Raw genomic sequence first — 18,977 nt, 5'->3', positions numbered from 1 at the left:
TGTAGGTGCTAGTGTCTGTTGAGAAAGACAGGTAGGATCTCTCTGTCTTGGGGGATATTACAGTCTAGTGGGGGAGATAGGACATTAACCCCATAATCAAGATCACATATGATGAAACTCACTGCTCAGAAATACTTCTGTAGCTACAAAGCATGCCCAAGATTTTGAGCAGGCTGCTGCTAGCAGAACTAACTCTGAAATCCAAAATCCCCCACCCAACCTATAGTCTGGAATGATCTCCTGAAACTCCAGACTATTCCTGCATTCTCTTTTAATACCGACTTTCCTTGTTGTTCCTTTCTGGTGCAGCCTCCTGTAGGTAACTGGAAGTACCTGTAGGTACCTCTGTTCGAGTGTAGATCTATGTAAGGAGGAATGGTGAATATAGGAATGTCCTGGGAGAACCCAGGAGCCATCCTTTCTGGATGCCTTATCTCTTTTCTCTTTGTTCCTAGTTTATCCATATTATCTAAATAAGACCCTATCCTAAGTTTAAGCTAAAACTTTTTATGTTGAGCAGTAGTTCCCGGATACCAGTCTTAAAAAAATTTTTAGTATAGTGAAACAAGTTTCCTTTAGATACTGGCTGTTTATAATAATGTACATACTTTGTCTCTACCTACCATCAAAATTCTTCATTCAACCATTCACACACATTTTATTTTTTTTTTCTCAAAGATTTTTTTTATTTATTTGACAGAGATCACAAGAGGCAGAGAGACAGGCAGAGAGAGGGGAAGCAGGCTCCCCAGTGAGCAGACAACCCAATGTGGGGCTTGATCCCAGGGCCCTGGGACCATGACCTGAGCTGAAGACAGAGGCTTAACCCACTGAGCCACCCAGGTGCCCCAATTCACACACATTTTAAACGGTATGCTGATATAATATTTATATTCGGTACTATTTATATTTGTATTTATATTCTGTAATATTTATATTCTGTACTTTTCACTTAGTGTTGAATCTCAATAGTAATTCAGATACCCCATTGTGGCCCTTCCCCTTTTTTTTGAATTCCTAAAATAGTTGTTTCTGACTCAAATGCATATGACTTCCTTCACATCATGAGCGTGTTTCAATTAATGTTCTTACCAAGGGGAAAAAATGAGACATAATTTTTCATCTCCGTCTTGAGGAAACAGCACAGCCATTTGTCCACGAATCTCAATAATTTGTTCTAAAACTAACATTCACCTGTATTGCTATTTACAGAGCTTAGAATGGCTAAGCACATTTAAACAGACGTTTGGAAAGAGCTATCCTATCTGCAGCCTGAAAGTGCAACAAAATAGTCTCACAACGCTTTTTCTCCTGCTTTTTCACTTTCTCAAGGCAAGTCAGCTGCTCCGTCTTGTCCCAAAATGCCAGCCTTGTGCCTACGCGCTGTGAATTTAGTGCTCTAACTAGATGAGGATTTGTCTTTTGTTTTCTTGTCAAAGCTTGGGCTAACAGAGTGAGTTAGTATTTGTCTGTGTCTTGTCAGTGCCTCTGGTACTGTCCACAGAGCGAGTGGGCACATTTCATCTCAATTACGAATAGAAGATGAATACGGGGTAGTGTGTGTGTGTGTCAGAGGTTAGAGCCATTTAATAGGATGAAATGCGAATGAAAATTGGAAAACAATCCAAGATATCTATAGAAGATGAGAAAGGGAGAAACTCAATTAGAGAAAACCATACACTTTCCTCCTTCTGGGCCCTGGTTTCTTTGCCCTATTGTAGTTGCTTATTTGGTTTTAAATGGAAAAGCAAAGAGTTTATTGTTTCCATTGTGAAGAAAGGTAAGGTGGTTTCAAGGATTTCATTCATGTGCTCTAATGCTTATGTATAGTCTCTATAACCTAATCAACCTAACTTAATTACCTAAGTATAGCATTGTCTGTGATTTTGACAACAGTGGTCAAAGGAAAAAGCAATTTTGTGAGATTTAACCTGAAAGGGTGAAAGAGAACTGAAGTTCTGTTATGGTGTTTTTCCCATGATAGGCTTTTATAAATTTGTCATAATAAATGCGAGTCCAGGTCTGTAGCTCAGAAATAGAAAAACAACAATACTAAACTTAGACCCAGATGCATCTTCCTTTGTTTGGTATGTGTTTCCCTTTTGTCACCTAGAATGTGTTTTAGCCAAGGGAAGCAATTCAGCTATTTTGGTATCCGATGTGCAGTTATCTGTGTAACCTCAGCAAAAATATCTTCTTGGTAAACATCAAATCAGCTGTGAAAGTCAAGAGTGCATTCACTTGAGAAACGAGTAAGTGAACTGTATGCTTTCATTATTTTATTAGGAGGTTCTGAAGTCTGCTGCTCCTTCTGGGGTAGGAGGTATGAGATTTCTGTCTGGGTGGATTCCTCTTTCCTCAGTTTTTATATTCTGATATGGGAGAAATTAAAAAAAAAGAAGAAGAAGAAGAAGTGATCTCTTTGACTTGGAAAAGAAGGTCTCCGCAAAAAAAAAAAAAAAAAAATGTCCACAAAGCTTGAGCATAAAAAGGAAAGAAAGACATTGAGGTGGATCGGTCCTACTTAAAAAAGTGGACTTTGTCCCAGCCTACTTTACTTACAGGGTAAATACATGCATTTTTGTGGATCCGAGAGGATGCACACACTCTCCACAGCTTTACCCAGGTCATCTGGATGGAGGCAGTCTTTCCTGGAGGCTAATTTCTTGAGAGTAAAAAGGCTTTTCCAAACAAAACTCAAATTCTCTGACCATATGAAGACTCCTGAGACCTACTCTTCTCAAAGACCCCAAATAGTCTTTGTGCTGAGTTAGAGTTAATAGTAAATAAGTCTAAATAATGCATTCAAGTATGACCAACATCTGACAAAACCTCCACCTGAAAATGTTCTTCCTGGAAGAGCTAAAGGTTATATTCTGACATTTAGTTGAAAAATCCCACAGCACTTTTCAAGGCTGCTGGATTTGATTTTGTGGACAAATTTTAATTTAATTAAAGTTATGCCTTATGTACAGTATGTCTTTTCAACAGAATTTTCAGCATCATTTCTCTGTCAGCAGTGTCTTGTCTTACCACAAAAACATGGCATTTTGTCATCGAGTCAAATGATTAAATTACAATGAGGAATGGTTTAAAGATTTTTATTTGTGAGGTCTACTGTTATGTCAGACGTGGAAAATTGTAGTATTTGTTTTTTTTTTTTTTATTCTTCTCAACAATAATGCAAATCTTGTAAAGATTTATTTAAAGATGTGGTCAGAAACCTCTGGTGGGAGTATAATTAGTAGAAACTTTCTGGAAGGCAGTTAATTTAAATGCTTCAAAAATGTGCATATGTTCTGTCCTATGAACTGTACTTTTAGGAATTGATCCTTCAGAATAATTGAAAAGAGATAGAGAGACAAGGTGATTCCTCTATGCATGAACTATCATAGTAAAAAGACAAAATACAACCTAACAAATGATCTAACAAGAGGGCTTCGTGGTGTAAAGGATTAACATCATAAGGGCATTTCAACAAATATTTTTTGAGCATCTAGAGTGTACTAGGATATGGAACCACGGTGTAACAGAGAAAATTCTTGCATCTGGGGAACTTCATTTTCTTGTGTTTGTGGCCTAGTGGCAAGTGGGCATCACTGTGACATAGTCATTAAAAGACAATCACATGGGACTGTACTCATTGATGTGGAAAGATGTTCAGTAAACAGTGGTCAATGAGGATCAACAATTATAGACAAATATGCTGCTTTAAGGTTACAATTCTATAGAACAAAGGCAATGCACCAAGGATTTTTAACAGTTATTATCCGAGGCCATGAGCAATATGGGGGATTTTTAAAATTTATTGATGTTGTCTCATTTCTTCTTTAATGAAGTCTTAAGCATTTTTTTTAAACATAAAGATTCACCTAATTACCAAATGTGAATGGTCCCAAACTTCCTGCTAAGCCAAAGAGCCTTCCTCCCTTCTTTCCCGCTTCCCCATCTGTCTACTTCCGTACCTACCTCTCTGTCCTCCATCACTGAAACATAGGAGCAGAAGAGAACTTCCCTTCCCTCCAGATACCTATTCTTTTCTTGGCCTACCATTGTTACCAGAGACTAGTTCTAGATATCTAATTCAAACCCTTCTTTCTTCTTCTAAAGGAATAGAATCTAGCTAATTGCTGCCCTTCACGTAAATGTGATAACCTCCATGTTTTCAGACACTTAACAAAACCCCTTCCCAAGTTTATTTTCTGGATCGTCCAAGAGCATTGCTTGAGATTTCAACCTTCCTTTCTAGCCAGCTGTGAGGATCTAGATCATCACACTGTATGTAGTGGTTATGCCAATTAGCACAGGTCACAGAAAGGGTTTGAGGCTGAGAAGAATCTGGGTGACAAGAAAGGGAAAACAAAAACTAAAATACACCAACGCAAGCCGATGGTTGCTTTTACAACCTGGTACTCTGTTGGCTTCCTGTTTTCAGGTTGCTGGTGCCTGGTGCCAGCTACCCAGACTAGAATTACTGTAAAGAGAGAACAGGAATACATTTTGAGTCTATTAAAAACTGGTCCCAAAATGGTTTTTGTTTTTTGATTTTTTTGTTTTTTTAAAATCAAGTACCAAGCATATGTTTACTGAGCTTCCAGAACTTCATGGCCAGGGAGGCTTTCAAGCTTTTGCAGCTAGGTTTTGGAATTCCTGAGCTTTAAACAGACAAGGAGAGCTGTCCGTTTTCATTAACTCCAAATAAAAGCTTGAATTCAGCCTGCAGCCCTTGGCCTTAATCTTGGGAGCTGCTCTCCAGCTTCCAGGCTTGGGAAAGAACATGGAGTGAAGGCTGCTTGCATTTCAGTACATAATTGTTCCCAACAACTGTGTTGTGGGTTTTTCTTCTCCTCCTGCAAAGATGAAAGATGTCTAATCAATAGGAGTCGGCGGGAGGAAGAGGGTAAAGAGTAGAACAAAAGTGTCCAGGGTGGATGCGAAACCATGGACGAGAGCCCATGAAGAGTGGGCGCCTTGCCGGGGTTTTATCTGGGAGCCCAAGGCTTTGATTCTGTTTGCCTGCAGTGTGTACCTGAGAGCCGTGCAGCATTTAAGTGTGTGATGAAATCAACTGATGTCTTCATCAAGCTCTGTTTCTGATTTAAGTCTTGAGGATATTAACATGACACCTCCTGCATTCTAGGTAGTAAAGGGACAACCCCAAACTGATGTAAGTTCTTAGAAAATGTGTCTTTTAAACAGGATAATTCACAGAGGTAGCACTGAATTTCAGAATCCGTTGACTATCAATTCTGCATAGACATTAGAGAAGTCTCGGTGACAAACCCAAGCTATTCCCATTTTATTTTGCCACCGATCACAGGGTAGCAAAAATCTAGTTGCCTTAGGTTTTGTTCATTGCTGTTTTTGTAATGTAGGTATTTTTCAGGGTGCTTGTCTATAAAAAGTCAGATATCCCAACTTGCCCACATTTGCCAAACTAAGTTATGATGCGAGTTTACTTACTCAACTCATTTACTTACTCAGCATTTATAGGATAAAGAGACAAGAAGAAGGTGCTAAGGAAGAGAGGCAAAAGGGCTAAGTCCCAGCCCCCGCCATCTGAGTGAGCTGGTTTTTCTTGACACTGAACCCTCCTTGAAAGGTGAGGAGCACTGAGGTCTTTTTGTGGAGGCAGGGACCCAAGGAGCAGCATGCATGTGCAGATGTACAGAAAAACAAAGGAGCAATGGCTTTTCAGGGAAGACTCGGTCCTCCAAGTTGCCTGGTCTCAAACTAGTCCAACATTTGATAACCTCTGAGAAGACATAAATGTGGACTCTGAATAATACATTGCCGCGACTTTTAGAAATTGAGGAAAGTAATGAAACTATTGAATTTCCTATTACCAGAGACCTGATACCAACCCACTGTGAGGAGCACACGGGCACGGAATTGCCTTCTTTTTCATGATAATGGACACCTGTGGATAGATCAGTGGGCAACTTCTGTAATGAAAAGGGTGTGTGGCTCCTATTCAGTGCTCTAGATTCCAGGTCTGACTTTGCCACATGATTAGCTAGGCGATTCACTTAAAAATCCCCAATTTAAAAAGGACATTAAAGCCTCTGTTTAAATATACTATATATCATGTATGTGATACAGCGGGTTATAAAGTATATGCTTATATACCATGTGCACACTAAAATGTGTTCAAAGCATTGTAAGCATCGAAGTTAAGATTCTCTCCACTCGCAGTTTCTCTGTTCATCTGGTCTCATCCCGTTTCAGCTCCTTGCAGTTGTGCTGTATAATTGAGACTGGTAGCAATTATAGATAGAACCACAGGAGTGCACTGAGTGAACCTGGCCGGGCCTAGGAGGATAAAATCCCGCATTCTTCCTTAATTATTACCACCCTCTGCTCAGAACAATGATCCCTGTTAAGGCATTAAGAGCCTTATACAAGTCCAGGGATGAATAGGAACAGAAAGAAAAATAGTATCTGTGATCCTGCTGCAGGCAAGCAAGGGTTGGGTGAAAATGGTTATGGGTCCCATGAAGGAATTCCATGGGTTCTCAAAAGCAACTCTAGTGAGAGTCTGATTCTCGAAGCAATAAGCAATTTAAAAATGCCCTCAGATGCTAACAACGAGGGAGGCTGGCTGAAGGGTGCGTGAGAGCTCCTTGTACATTTCCTTGCACCTTCCTGTGACTCAATCATTACCACAAAATAAAAAGTTAATGGAAGTTTTCGATGCATTGAGAATTGGCAGTTAATATTTTGACTAATTAAAAATAATAATTAAACATATATGCACAAATAAACTCTATTAAGGGCATCTATAATGAATATGCCATAAGGGTTTTTGTTTAAAGATTTATTTATTTGAGAGAGAGCAAGCGAGCACGGGCCGGGAGCGGTAGAGGGGGAATGGATCCTCAAGCAGATTCCCTACTGAGTGCAGAGCTAGATGCGGGGCTCACCGGGGGCTCAGTCCGAAGACCCTGAGATCATGATCTGAGCCAAAACCAAGAGTTGGCCACCGAGCCATCGGGGGGTGTTTTGTTTTGTTTGTTTGTTTAAGTTGTTTTGTCTGGGGCACCTGGCTGGCTCAGTCAGTTAAGCATCTGCCTTTGGCTCAGGTTATGATCTCGGGGTCCTGGAATCAAGTCCCATGTTGGGCTCCCTGCTCAGTGGGAGTCTGCTTCTCCCTCTGTCCCTCACCTCACTCCCTCTCTCAAAAAGTAAAAATTTTTTTTTAAAAAAAGTTAAAAGTTTTTTGGTTGTTTTTCTCTAAACTGTCTCAGAATCTGTATTACTTACCTTGGGAAGGGAATTTTCATCATATCTTAAGCACACCACTCCCAAAGCATTTCCTAAACCACTTGACAGTTGTTTTGGAGCTACTGGGGTTGTTGGGGTGTCATTCCTTTGGGGTAAGGTGTCATTTGACACACCTAGGCTGTGGCATATGGGGATATGGCTGGAAAAGTCAGCAAAGCGAGTAACCCAGCCTGTCATGGCCACCTGATTATAAACAGCTACACACAGTTTTTCCTTTCATATCAAGTATTTAGAGCTTATTCAATGACAGCAATATACATATATTTTTTCTAATATTTCTGACTAAAAAGGAACAACTGCAGCTAACGTTCTTCATGCCGGGGTTAACTAATTCCATTTTAAGTTGTACATGATTCTGTAGCAATTAATTACTGTTTGTGTTTCATAATACATACAATTATGTATTAATTTTCCCAAAGAACTCCAGTTCTCCATTGCCTTTATTATATAGCAAATAAAGATGAAACAGGAAAAGAAAAAATTAATAAACATAAGCATATCAAAAATAAATCATTTAAAATCCCAACTGCATTTTTGAAATTTTTTTTGTTTATTTGTTTATTTTACTTAGAGAGAGAGAGATTGCTCCCAGAGGGGAGGGGCAGAGGAGAGGGAAAGAATCTTAAATGTACTCCCTGCTGAGAACAGAGCCTGACACCTAGCTCAATTTCACAACCAAGATCATAACCAGAGCCGAAATCAAGAGTCAGAAACGTAATCTCTGAACCACCCAGGTACCCCCCCCAACTGTATTATTAAAGACTTTTTAAAATGACATTTTCATAAATGTCAACATAAAATTTGAGCTTCTCAGTTGCATCTACTTGGAGCATTTCCACGGTAGATGAAAATGTGAGAGATAATGTGTGTTCCCATCTGGAGTATTTTACCTGAGTACTTTCTACTGAGTCCTTTCCACTACCTGGAACATGCTAAAAGCTCACTATGGATGGTTTCTATTCTAAATAAGATTTAGTTATCACCCATTTCTGCCTCCACTCAGTATACATTTGTGAATGGACAGAGCTTCATGTCCTCTTGATTCAGAGGCAGAGACGGGGAGGAAGAAAAGACCAGAAGCCTACATAATACATGAGGACAGAATTCTTAGACTAGAGAGGAAAATCCCTGGAAAGAGAGGGTCATCTTCTGCTATCTAAAGACCTATCACAGGTGAATGATGGTTTGCAGGCTTGTTCTGTTTTATTCTGGGATGTGGGCAGGGCTGCAGGTAGAAAGAGCATTCAAAACTAGAGAGAGATGGACTTTTGCCTCAATGTGGAGAACTTCCTATTACCTGAAACTCCCTAGTAAATAGAGTCCAGTCACCAGATTCCGAGCAGAGGCTGGGTGTTGGATCAGAGATATTGTGGGAAGGCTGTTTTCACTAGTGGTCAGTAATACCTAGTGGTCTTTGAAGTCCCTTTTGGGTCTGAACAAGAGAGGCTGACTTGTATCCTTAGTAGGTAAACTAACTAGAGGTTGATTTGGTGTCAGGAACTAAATGCCTTCATGAATACGTATTTATTGTGTGCCTACCATATGCCAGGCACTGTTGTGGGCAGTGAGATTACCTAGCAGTTAAACAACCAGATAGAGACTCTCCTTGTAGAGCCTGTTTTCTGTAAGGGGCAGATGGAAGGAGGTATCTTTCTAGAGATCAGTACTCCAGAACTGTATTAGCTAATGGACTAAGAACATACATATTTTTATACATCAAAACAGACTTTCTTTGTAAAGAATCAATACTTTTCTTTTAAATATTCTAAAAGGATAGACCATGAAACACCTTTCTTATGATTTTTTATAATGATTATGGATATGTCAAATAGAAGAGTTTAATATTAACTTAATATTGTTTGCTTAGTTAATAATTCTATCAGAGGAGAAATTCTATCAGATGTTTGGGCATGAAATACCATGTGGATTTTGATATCGATATGAATTAAGAAGACAATATAAAGTTTTGGTTAACAGCTGGTTTCGAGTTTGACAGACCAAGGCTGGAGAACTAGGTTTTCTATTTACTGGCTAAGTAACCACTGGCAAGTTAATTAACCTAAATCTGTTTCCTAATCTGTAATAAGGGGATAAAATTAGTAATGACTTCATGAGTGCTTGGCACTAATAAATACTGGCTGAATGAAAGGGTTTAGAAATGTTAACGAAGAATGCATTTATTGTACCTGTCATAGTACCAGGCATGCTATGATTAAATAGTGATGGGTATGGAGGTGTTGGCTGTGCTGACAGGGATTGTGAAACTGTTCCTCTTTGGAGATAATATGATCATCTATATAGAAAACTCTATGGAATTTTTAAAAACAACATTATAACTAATAAGTGAGTTTAACAAGGCTGCAGGATATAAGATCAACGTACAAAACTCATTTTATATACAAAGAACAAACAATTGAAATTAAAATAATAATATCAGGGGCACCTGGGTGGCCCAGTGGGTTAGAGCCTCTGCCTTCGGCTCAGGTCATGATCCCGGGGTCTGGGGATCGAGCCCCGCATTGGGCTCTCTGCTCAGCAGGAAGCCTGCTTCCTTTCCTCTCTTTCTGCCTGCCTCTCTGCCTACCTGTGGTTTCTGTCTGTCAAAATAAATAAAATCTTAAAATAATAATAATAAATAAAAAAAAATAATAATAATATCATTATGATAGCAATAAAAAACATGAAATGCCTGGAGGTAAATTTGGCAAAGCATGCACAAGATCTGTATACTGGACCTATAAAGCATTGTTTAGAGAAATAAAAGAAGACATAAACAAATGGAGAGCTACACCATTTTCATGGATCAATGGACTCAAAGTTGTTAAGATGTCAGTTCTTTCCAAAATGATCTATAGAGTTAACACAGTCCCAGTTAAAATGCTAAGAGGTATTCCTAAATTTTATATGGTCTCTAAAGCTGATTCTTCATTTCATATAGAAACGAAAAGGATCTGGAGTAGCCCAGACAACTTTGAAAAAGAAAAGCAAAATTGCAAGAGTTACATTTCTTAATTTCAAGACTTCCTATGAAGCAACATTAAATTAAGGCAATGTGATATTGATGCAATCATAGCAAATAGATTGATGGAACAGAATGGAAAGTTCAGAAATACATACATACATGATCAATTGATTTTGGACAAAAATGCAAAGGCAATTCAGTGGAGGAAATGTCATCTTTCGGCCAAAGGTGTTGGGACCATGAACATCTACATTAAAAAAAAAAAAAGAACTTTGATCCATACTTTTCACCATTTTTAAGCTTTAATTCAAAACTGATCATAGATGTAAATATAAAACCAAAGACTATTAAATTATAGATGAGAATGTAGGAGAAAATCTTTGTGACCTTAGACTAGGCAATGATTTCATAGATGCACCAAAAGCATTATGTATAAAAGAAAAATTTTAAACTTGGATACCATTAAAATAAAAAATGTCTGTTCTTCAAAAGCTGTAATTAAGAGACTGAAAAGACAAGCTGCAGCCTGGAAGAAAATGTTTACAAACCACATGTCTGATAAAGGACTTTTAGCTGTATACAGAGAACTCTTAAATCTCAGTAATAAGAAAACAAACCCTAGTCAGAAAAATGGATAAACAATCTGAACATTTAACCAAACAAGACTTGAAGATTGAAAAGAAGCACTTTTCAAGATGCTCAACATCATCAGGAGGGTGCAAATTAAAACTACAAGCTACCATTGTGTAGTATCCGAATGTCTAAAATTAAGGCAACTAACCATGCCAGGTAAGCCACAAGTGAGGACGTGTAGCAACGGGAATGTTCCATGTTGACAGCTAGTGGGTATGTAAACTTGTGCATCCATATACCTGCCACGTGATAGAGCCCTTCTACTCCGGTGATTATTCAAGACTATTGAAAGGACTTATGCATAACAGTTGCATATAAACGTTCTTAGCAATTTTATTTGTGATATCTAAAAACTGAAAGCAACCAAAATGCCCATCAAGTCAAAGGATGAAACAAATGTACTCAATAGAATACTACTCAAAAATAAAGAATAATGATGCATTGGTGTGTATGTGTATAGATATACATAGATAGAGTGATAGATCTATTTGATCGATCACAACATGGGTTTATCTCAAAAGACATTATTATTCTGAGTGAAAGAAGAGTACATACTGCATGGTCCATTTCCATAAAATTCTAGTAAATGTAAATTGATCTGTTTTGACAGAAAGCCAATCTGGTTGCCTGGGAGTAGGGAGAATTGGGAACATTTTTAATTGGGATTAAAAATGGGAAGGATGATACTTTGGGGGATATTATGTTTGTTATCTTGATTGAGGCAGTGGTTTCATGGGTATCAAAACCTTCCGAAATGTTTACTTATCATACGTATAGTTTGTTGTTGATCATTTATATCTCAATCTTTAATAATTATTGTGTAATGGTTGTTACAACACTAAGAGCACATGACATGGTTTTCGTGATCTTTGGGCAACCTCCAACATGAGTTTTTGCCTAATAGAAAAGGTCACGTGGGTTTACATTTTTAGTCATGACCATATAGGTCATAATTAGCTATGAGTGTGTAGTAGAAAGTGAGAAAATGTTGTCACCGGGCATTGGTTGTATTAGTCTGATTAATATGGAGCCTGGGATGAACCTTAGAGTAATTGTTAACACATTCTTTCATTTTGTCCTTACATTTTTGGACCATGAGACTGATATCTGAACACTATGTTCCAAGATACTCATTCGCACTTCTAGTTAGTGAGTAAATATAGCCATAGACATTTTATTTTAATGAGAATGAATTCTCATTTACAGGGACATGTCTGATCCTTTATTTAAAAATAGAGTAAAATTCCACTCATATATTTTAATTGGTGTTCGTGGATGCCTTTCACCCAAGGACTTCTCAAAATCATTTAATGTCCAGAGACTGTAATATACCATCTTCCAGTTTGACAGGTGCAAGAAAAGGGAATTAAGTGGCTGGCAGGGATCACAAAGCAATTCTGCAAATCTGTGTGTGTGTGCACACGTGCTCATGGGCACATGTGAGTGCAATGAATGCACGCGTGGTAGTCAGGCAAGGTATAAAAAAAGCTGACCCAACATCTTTGATTTGGTTGCTTATTGTATTACGTTCTCTTTTTAGTGAACTTATTTTGCTATTTCCTGAATAGGCCAGGTATTGTAACATAAGGGTATATTACAAGCAGGTCACAAAGACAATGCAGGAATGACCACATGCCACATGACCAGAGAAAAAATCTAACACAATAGTCCATCCCAAACTTCTCTCCTCTCAAAACTGCCCTTGCTCTGGAGTGTGGTGACTCTTTACAAAGCTTCTGGTGTTGCCTTTGATTTACACTGACTGAACATATGCTCAGCCTCTACTACATTGCAAGTATTTTGCCAAGCTCTTGACATACATTTAATTACATGATCACTGCAACACTGGGCTATGGGTAATAGAACTAGACTAGATTGGTTTAAACACCTTGTCCAGGAAATGGTGTCTAGATTTGAAATTGGAGGATTAAAGCAGACAAACTTAAGTTCTTCTTCAGTTAGCCATGTGACCTTGGGCAAGTTACCTACTCATATTTGAGACTTAATGGCTCATCCACAGAAGAGAATTACAAAGCTCATGTTATAGAGAAGTTGTGTTGCAAGCCTCACAGCACATCATAAATGCTCAGTGGGGAAACAGAAATAGAAATGCTATTTCGTTAGCACATATACATTCCATCCTGTTCTGCTAGGTTCTTTGCCTTTCCTAGTACATCAGTGCAAACCAGATGAGTCCTCCTGGCTAATGGCTCTGCAGTTTTCCCCTTGGAACAGATCTCCTCATTAGAGATCTGTCTTCTCAGCAAGACTGTAGACTGTGAGTCCCCTGAAGACAGAGATCATCTCTCAGTTATTACTATTCTTCCAGTGCCCAGCCCAAGGAGCAGTAGATGGTTATGAATTGAATTGATAGGTCTCATGCAAGATGTACTTCCCAGCATCTCTAGAGCTTTGTTCACAACCCATACCCCGCATCCCAGATCCTGCCAGCCTACTCTTTGTCTTCATTCCAGAAACTGCTTGATTTCATGTCACTTGACCATCCTCTGACTCAAAGAGTTCTGTCACCATGTCTACATCGTGGCTTATGGCTTTTAGTGCTGTGAGTGTTCCAGAAAACTGACCTTGGCGTGTGTACATGCCTGAGCCCTGTGGACATGCTCACACCTGGCCAGGTCTCTGGCCCACCAGCCTCTCTTGACCTTATTGTCATATCATTCTACACTGTTTCAGCCCAGTTTATAAAGGTGTCTCTTACTCTTTTAGTCAATGGACCCATAGCAGTATGTTTATAATTACTGTGTTTTGCTCTTCCTGTTTTTCTTCCTACCCTGTTATCTGCTTTCTATTCTCCTGATGCCATATGGCCATCCCTATTTTGACTTCTAGGTAACACTGGTGAATCTACAAAAAATCCATCATGTTTTACATATTAGCACTGAGGATATTTAAGATTATCTTTTGTCAGGGTTCCTGGCTGGCTCAGTCAGTAGAGCATGTGACTCCTGATCTCAGGGTTGTAAGTTCAAGCCCTATGTTTGGTATAAAGATTATTTAAAAATAAAATCTTTTAAAAAAGAAAAAAAATATCTTTTGTCCTATTGCATAACGGTTCTTTGCTGGATAACTTTGGAGCTGAAACTCCATCAGTTAGGTTCTTTCCCTTACAATATCAGCCATTCTTAGTTTGAGACAACTTAAGAGTACTCCAGCCTGTTTCTAGACAGACAATGCCCTCCTCTCTTCCAATTGCCATAATAGGCATTTTGTTTATCCAGGGTTGGTAGGTCAAAATATGTGCCTAATACAGTCTAAAGTCTGATGGGAATGCAGAGGGTAGAGCATTCAGTCTAGAATTAGAGAGCTATTTCTTGACTTTTTCCATGGCTTTCTTTTCAGGTTTAAGGATTTACACAGTTTGCATGCGTTCCACAAGTATCCTGATTCCTCTAAGAGATGTTAGAAGCTAAGCCCAAGTTTTCCCACCCTGGTGAAAGTGGTTAGGAGCTCCTGTAGCAAGTTTCGGTACCATGGTGTTTTGGGTGAGCCCTGTGAAAACATTCTAAAGCACTGTGTTTTCTCTATGGCTTTTCTAAAGGACATCAGATTTCCTGGTTGGCACTTATTTTGACCATAAAATAGGAAAGGTGAAGGGAGGAGATCAGGCATTTTTCTGCTCCTAATTTAAAGTGATTGTCCAGAGTAGCTTAGAATTTATTTAGAGCTCTCTGTAGGGTTCTTGACGGGGTGAAGACCATTCAGAAAGCATGCTGGCATAGCTTCTTCTCTCATTCTTTTGGAATAACTGTGACATTGGATTTTCAGGGAAGCAGTGTGAAGGAAGCGTCCATCTTTGCATGCAAAATACTTTCCATCCTAGCTTGCAAAGGAATATTTGAAAGGACTTTTTCATTTTTGTGAATGAACAAATAAAATTATTTACCCTGGGACAGCTTTCTGTTGCATAGGAAATGAACTCAATATCAGGTCAAATGGAGATACTGACCTGACATTGCCCTGACTTCCCATGAGCCTTGGGAAGTGTTTTGACCTCTGGACTACTCTCTTCCCATTGCTCCCTATTGTCCTGTGTGTGTGTGTGTGTGTGTGTGTGTCCATGTGCATGTGTACGTGTGTGTGTATTAAGGTATGTCTTCTCCCCAAACTTCAAATAAAGTATTTGTGAACATAATAAAAATTCTCAAATGGTAGGAGAACCCTTTAATATGGTGTTGCAGAAAATAATTTTCTTATGTAAAGATAAACATCTTAATTAAATTTGTATTAAGGATTTTTTTTTATATGCCAAGATTACTTCACACAGCGCCCCTGAATCAGGAACAGTTTACTTACCGTCTTCCAGTTTTGCTGTAGCAGTCATGTTCTCTCTGCTTTTCTTTTAGGAGTCATCTCTACTGCAGACATTCTTGATCGAGAGACAACGGGGTCCTACTGGCTGACTGTGTACGCCACAGACCGGGGCGTTGTTCCACTTTATTCCACTATTGAGGTCTACATTGAAATTGAAGATGTGAATGACAATGCCCCCCTGACCTCGGAACCTATTTATTATCCTGTTGTCATGGAAAACTCGCCAAAGGATGTATCTGTCATTCAAATCCAGGCTGAGGATCCAGACTCCAGTTCCAATGAGAAACTGACATACAGGATTACAAGTGGGAATCCCCAGAACTTCTTTGCCATCAATACCAAAACAGGTAAGGGAATGCTCATATGACTTTTTTTCCAATTGGTCGTCCAGCTTTTAAATCCATCAGCCTGACACCTGCTTATTTATTTCATTTATTTTCCCCCTGACTTATTTTATGATACAGAGAATAACATTCTCATGATATGGAGAATAACATTCTCTCTCTCTCTGTCTCTGTCTCTCTCTCATACGCCCCCTCCCCCGGGGGGGGGGGGAGTAGTTTCTGAAAAGGTGAGCATTCTACTTGGTATGTTCTGGCTGGTATGTTTTAACTTCAGCTGAACCAAGGTGAAATAATCTAATAGAAATGAGAGGCTTTCACAAAAACTTTAGATTTGCTTTCCTTGTTATAATAAAAAGTGGTTCCTCAGCCACTAAAAAGGCTGCTTGCCCCCTTTGTCTTTCTGGGGAAGGAATAACCTGGCCAATGCTGTGTCTGTCAGTAAGCTGGCTTTGTGACACCTGTACTTCTGGGAACTTCTCCTTTGCTTGACCTTCATCTAGCTTGGTGTAAATGATCTCCTTTAAGCCTTAAATTTAAACCACAGATTTTTTTGTGATTCCTATAGTACCCATGAGTACAGTGTCAATGTTTAGAAGAACTTCCAGTGTCTCAATTTTTACATAAAGTGTACCACCTGTAGATTTTTTGGTCTTTTGCATAAAAACATTTCTAGAGATCATTCTGACAATTTGTTGGCTAAGGCTCAGGAGGGGCAGGTGTGGAGTTCGGTGGACTGCATTCTGAGACAAGTACATACACTGGGAAGGTCTCAGAGGTTCCTTGCTTTCTTGTGATTTGCCTAGTTTAGATCTGAACAAGAGAGCCAAATCGTCAGTGAGAGTTGTGGTGGATAGAGTCTGAATTAATTGAAAGTTAGAAAAAAGAAAAAAAGAAAAAAGAAAAAAGCTATCGTTGTTTCACCCCAGGCAAGTGAATTGACAGTGGTCAAAAGTTAGGCTGGTTTGGTATTTGCTGGTGTGGACATACCCAGTTTTCCTAACAAACTATTGATGGGGTTGATAGCCATTTCTCCTGCCTGTGCTTGTATAAGAGGAAACATACAGCTGACCCCATGTATTTTATAAATGTCAGATTCCTGTGAAAATACTTTAGAGGGAATGTCATGTTTTTTTGGAAATAATTGATTTTCTCTAATTATAAGTGTTAGGCAGAGTCTCACATGCGAACAGTGGAATCAGGATTTCACTTACATTTCACTCCTAGACAAAGAGTGGTCATCTTCTATCTTTCTGACTGAAGCCTGCTAGAACTTGCAAGAGAAGTCTCAGAGATTTGGAGGCTAGGTCAGCCTTTCAGAACCATGTTACATAAGGGAAACTGCCCAAGGACCCTTGGGACCCCTGAGCTGTGCTGGAAATCCCCTCCTGATTCACTTTCTCAGCATAGCTTAAGGACTCTGTGGAATATGGTGACAGAGAAACAAATTCAGATACTTTAGAAAGTCAAGAGAGAGAGAGAGGATGAAGACTGAAAAAAAATGTCACAATAAAGAAGTTGAGGACACAGATGTCTTCATATTTCACAACCCCCGTGGAATGCGAAACACCCCCAGTCACCTTCTGCCTTCCTTCTAATTCTCTTGCCACTTGAGTCATTCAGAGTGAGCCCACCACCCTCTTTTTGAGAAGTAAAAGACCCAGCAGAAGGACAGTTTCAACTCTTCTCTTTCTCCTCTGATGACTAAAAAGATTTTAGAATGAAGTCACAGGGAAGGATTTGAATTGGATGTGGAGAAGGTAGGCTGTAGATTATCTGCAGAGAAGAACAAGTAACTAAAGCTGTCTTTTGTGCAGATTTTAGAAGTTTGCATGAAATCTCAGAAACTCTTGTATGGTCACAATTTAGCCTATAATGTGTAATAAGAACCTTAATTATATTTACAAGTTCTCTGTCCTTGCCATAGATTTTAAAAAACTATTTGTGCCAGGAATGGCATTTTAGACTCCCTTTTCTAATTGTCTAAAAGAAAGATAGAGCATTACTTTGTAGTTCTCCAGCACCTGGTAAGAAAACACTGGATTTTATTGATTCACTTACTCACCAGACATTTATTATCATGCCTACTAGTTTCCAAACAAAGTCTAGTAACAGCTATATAAACTTAAGATATGATCCAAACCTTCCTGGGACCCAAAGGTACATGAAATTAACAAAGTAACTCTTGTTTATCACACAGTGATCTTTCAATAATTGATCATGGTGGGAGAATTTCACTCAACGTGGCCTTGGTGAGAGTGATGGTCAGGGGGTGCTTCATGGAGGCAGTAATATTTAGGGTTAGAAGTCCTGGTTTTTAAGTCCCTGCTCTGCTCTTCCTTGCTGGGAAACACAATTGACCACACCAAGGGGAAACATAAACCAAATGAGACAGTCCTGACTTCACTAGCTTTTTTGAACTTGGGAAAATTATGGAACCTTTCTGAAATTTTCATTTTTACTGAGCAAGGATTGTTGCAAGGAACTTAGGAGTCCTCTGAAATGCTTAGCACATTAGCACAGAGCCTGCAGCATCGAGACCGCAATCGGTGATACCCCATTCTGATTGCCTTACCTTTGATTACAGACACATCATTCACTCTCCTTGGACCTCAGCTTCTTATCTATAAAATGAAAATGGCATTGCTGACTTCATGGGGCGGGCGGGTGTTACTCATGAAGACTGAAAGTCGTGATATGTTTGAAAGTTGTCAGTAAACTACAAAGCTCTGTAAGAATCACGTTATCACTCTATTCCTTTCTATGGAAATTCACAGAACCACAAGCCTGGTGTAATTCTTGTGAAAATCATTGCTCTAATATAATGCTGCCTGTGGAGCAGTCTTTAGCCAGTTCTACAAACCCTCTACAGGGACACTACTCTTTGGCATTTCTTCCTGTCTTTCTAAAGGCGTTTGTCTGAAATCGTTATGTTAACGTAACATCTTTTAGTAATGAAGTGGGAGTGCACCCACCAGCATATTTATTAAAGATCTGTGCTTTAGATTTTTTTTTTCAACTGGATGTAGACTCTAGTAAACTGACCTTTCATTCCTTCCTTTGTGGTAGAGCTGAAATTTAAAGACTTTTGTTTTGTTTTGGCAATGTCCTCTATAATAAATAAGATTTAAATGATTAATGCATGCTCAGATAATGTCAGTGGTTATGGTCCACAGCCTGCAGCAGATAACAGATGTCCCAGACCTAAGCAGTGAGAGAAATTTCTCTGTTGAACAGTGTTCCCTACCCAAAATGCCTTTTTATTTTATTTTTTTTCTAACAGACCTAAAACCACATAAAAGCAGTAATCTGGGACCTTCCTGAGTAATTGTTGTGGCTCAGAGTAAAAAGAAAAACTGTACCTCTGAGGTCCTTTCTACCTGTACAGAGGACCTCTGATTCACTCCAGGCAGAGCAGCCAAATT

General features: G+C 39.0%; 1 protein-coding gene across 3 annotated transcripts in view; it reads left to right on the top strand.

Annotated features, from left to right (window-relative positions):
* Positions 1 to 18,977, top strand: part of FAT3 (FAT atypical cadherin 3) — a 660,150-nt gene that overhangs the window by 298,686 nt on the left and 342,487 nt on the right. For all 3 annotated transcript variants that reach the window (XM_004763574.3, XM_004763573.3, XM_045087202.1), the window contains exon 3: positions 15,244 to 15,558. In XM_004763574.3, coding sequence (XP_004763631.1) covers positions 15,244 to 15,558 — 315 coding nt within the window. The remainder of the gene's footprint in view (positions 1 to 15,243; positions 15,559 to 18,977) is intronic.

This window comes from Mustela putorius, unplaced genomic scaffold (assembly GCF_011764305.1).
Source record: "Mustela putorius furo isolate JIRA1106 unplaced genomic scaffold, ASM1176430v1.1 tig00001069_pilon_pilon_pilon, whole genome shotgun sequence".
Classification (NCBI taxonomy): Eukaryota; Metazoa; Chordata; class Mammalia; order Carnivora; family Mustelidae; genus Mustela; species Mustela putorius.
Note: the sequence above shows the minus strand (reverse complement) of the source record. Positions and strands in the feature narration are given on the sequence as shown.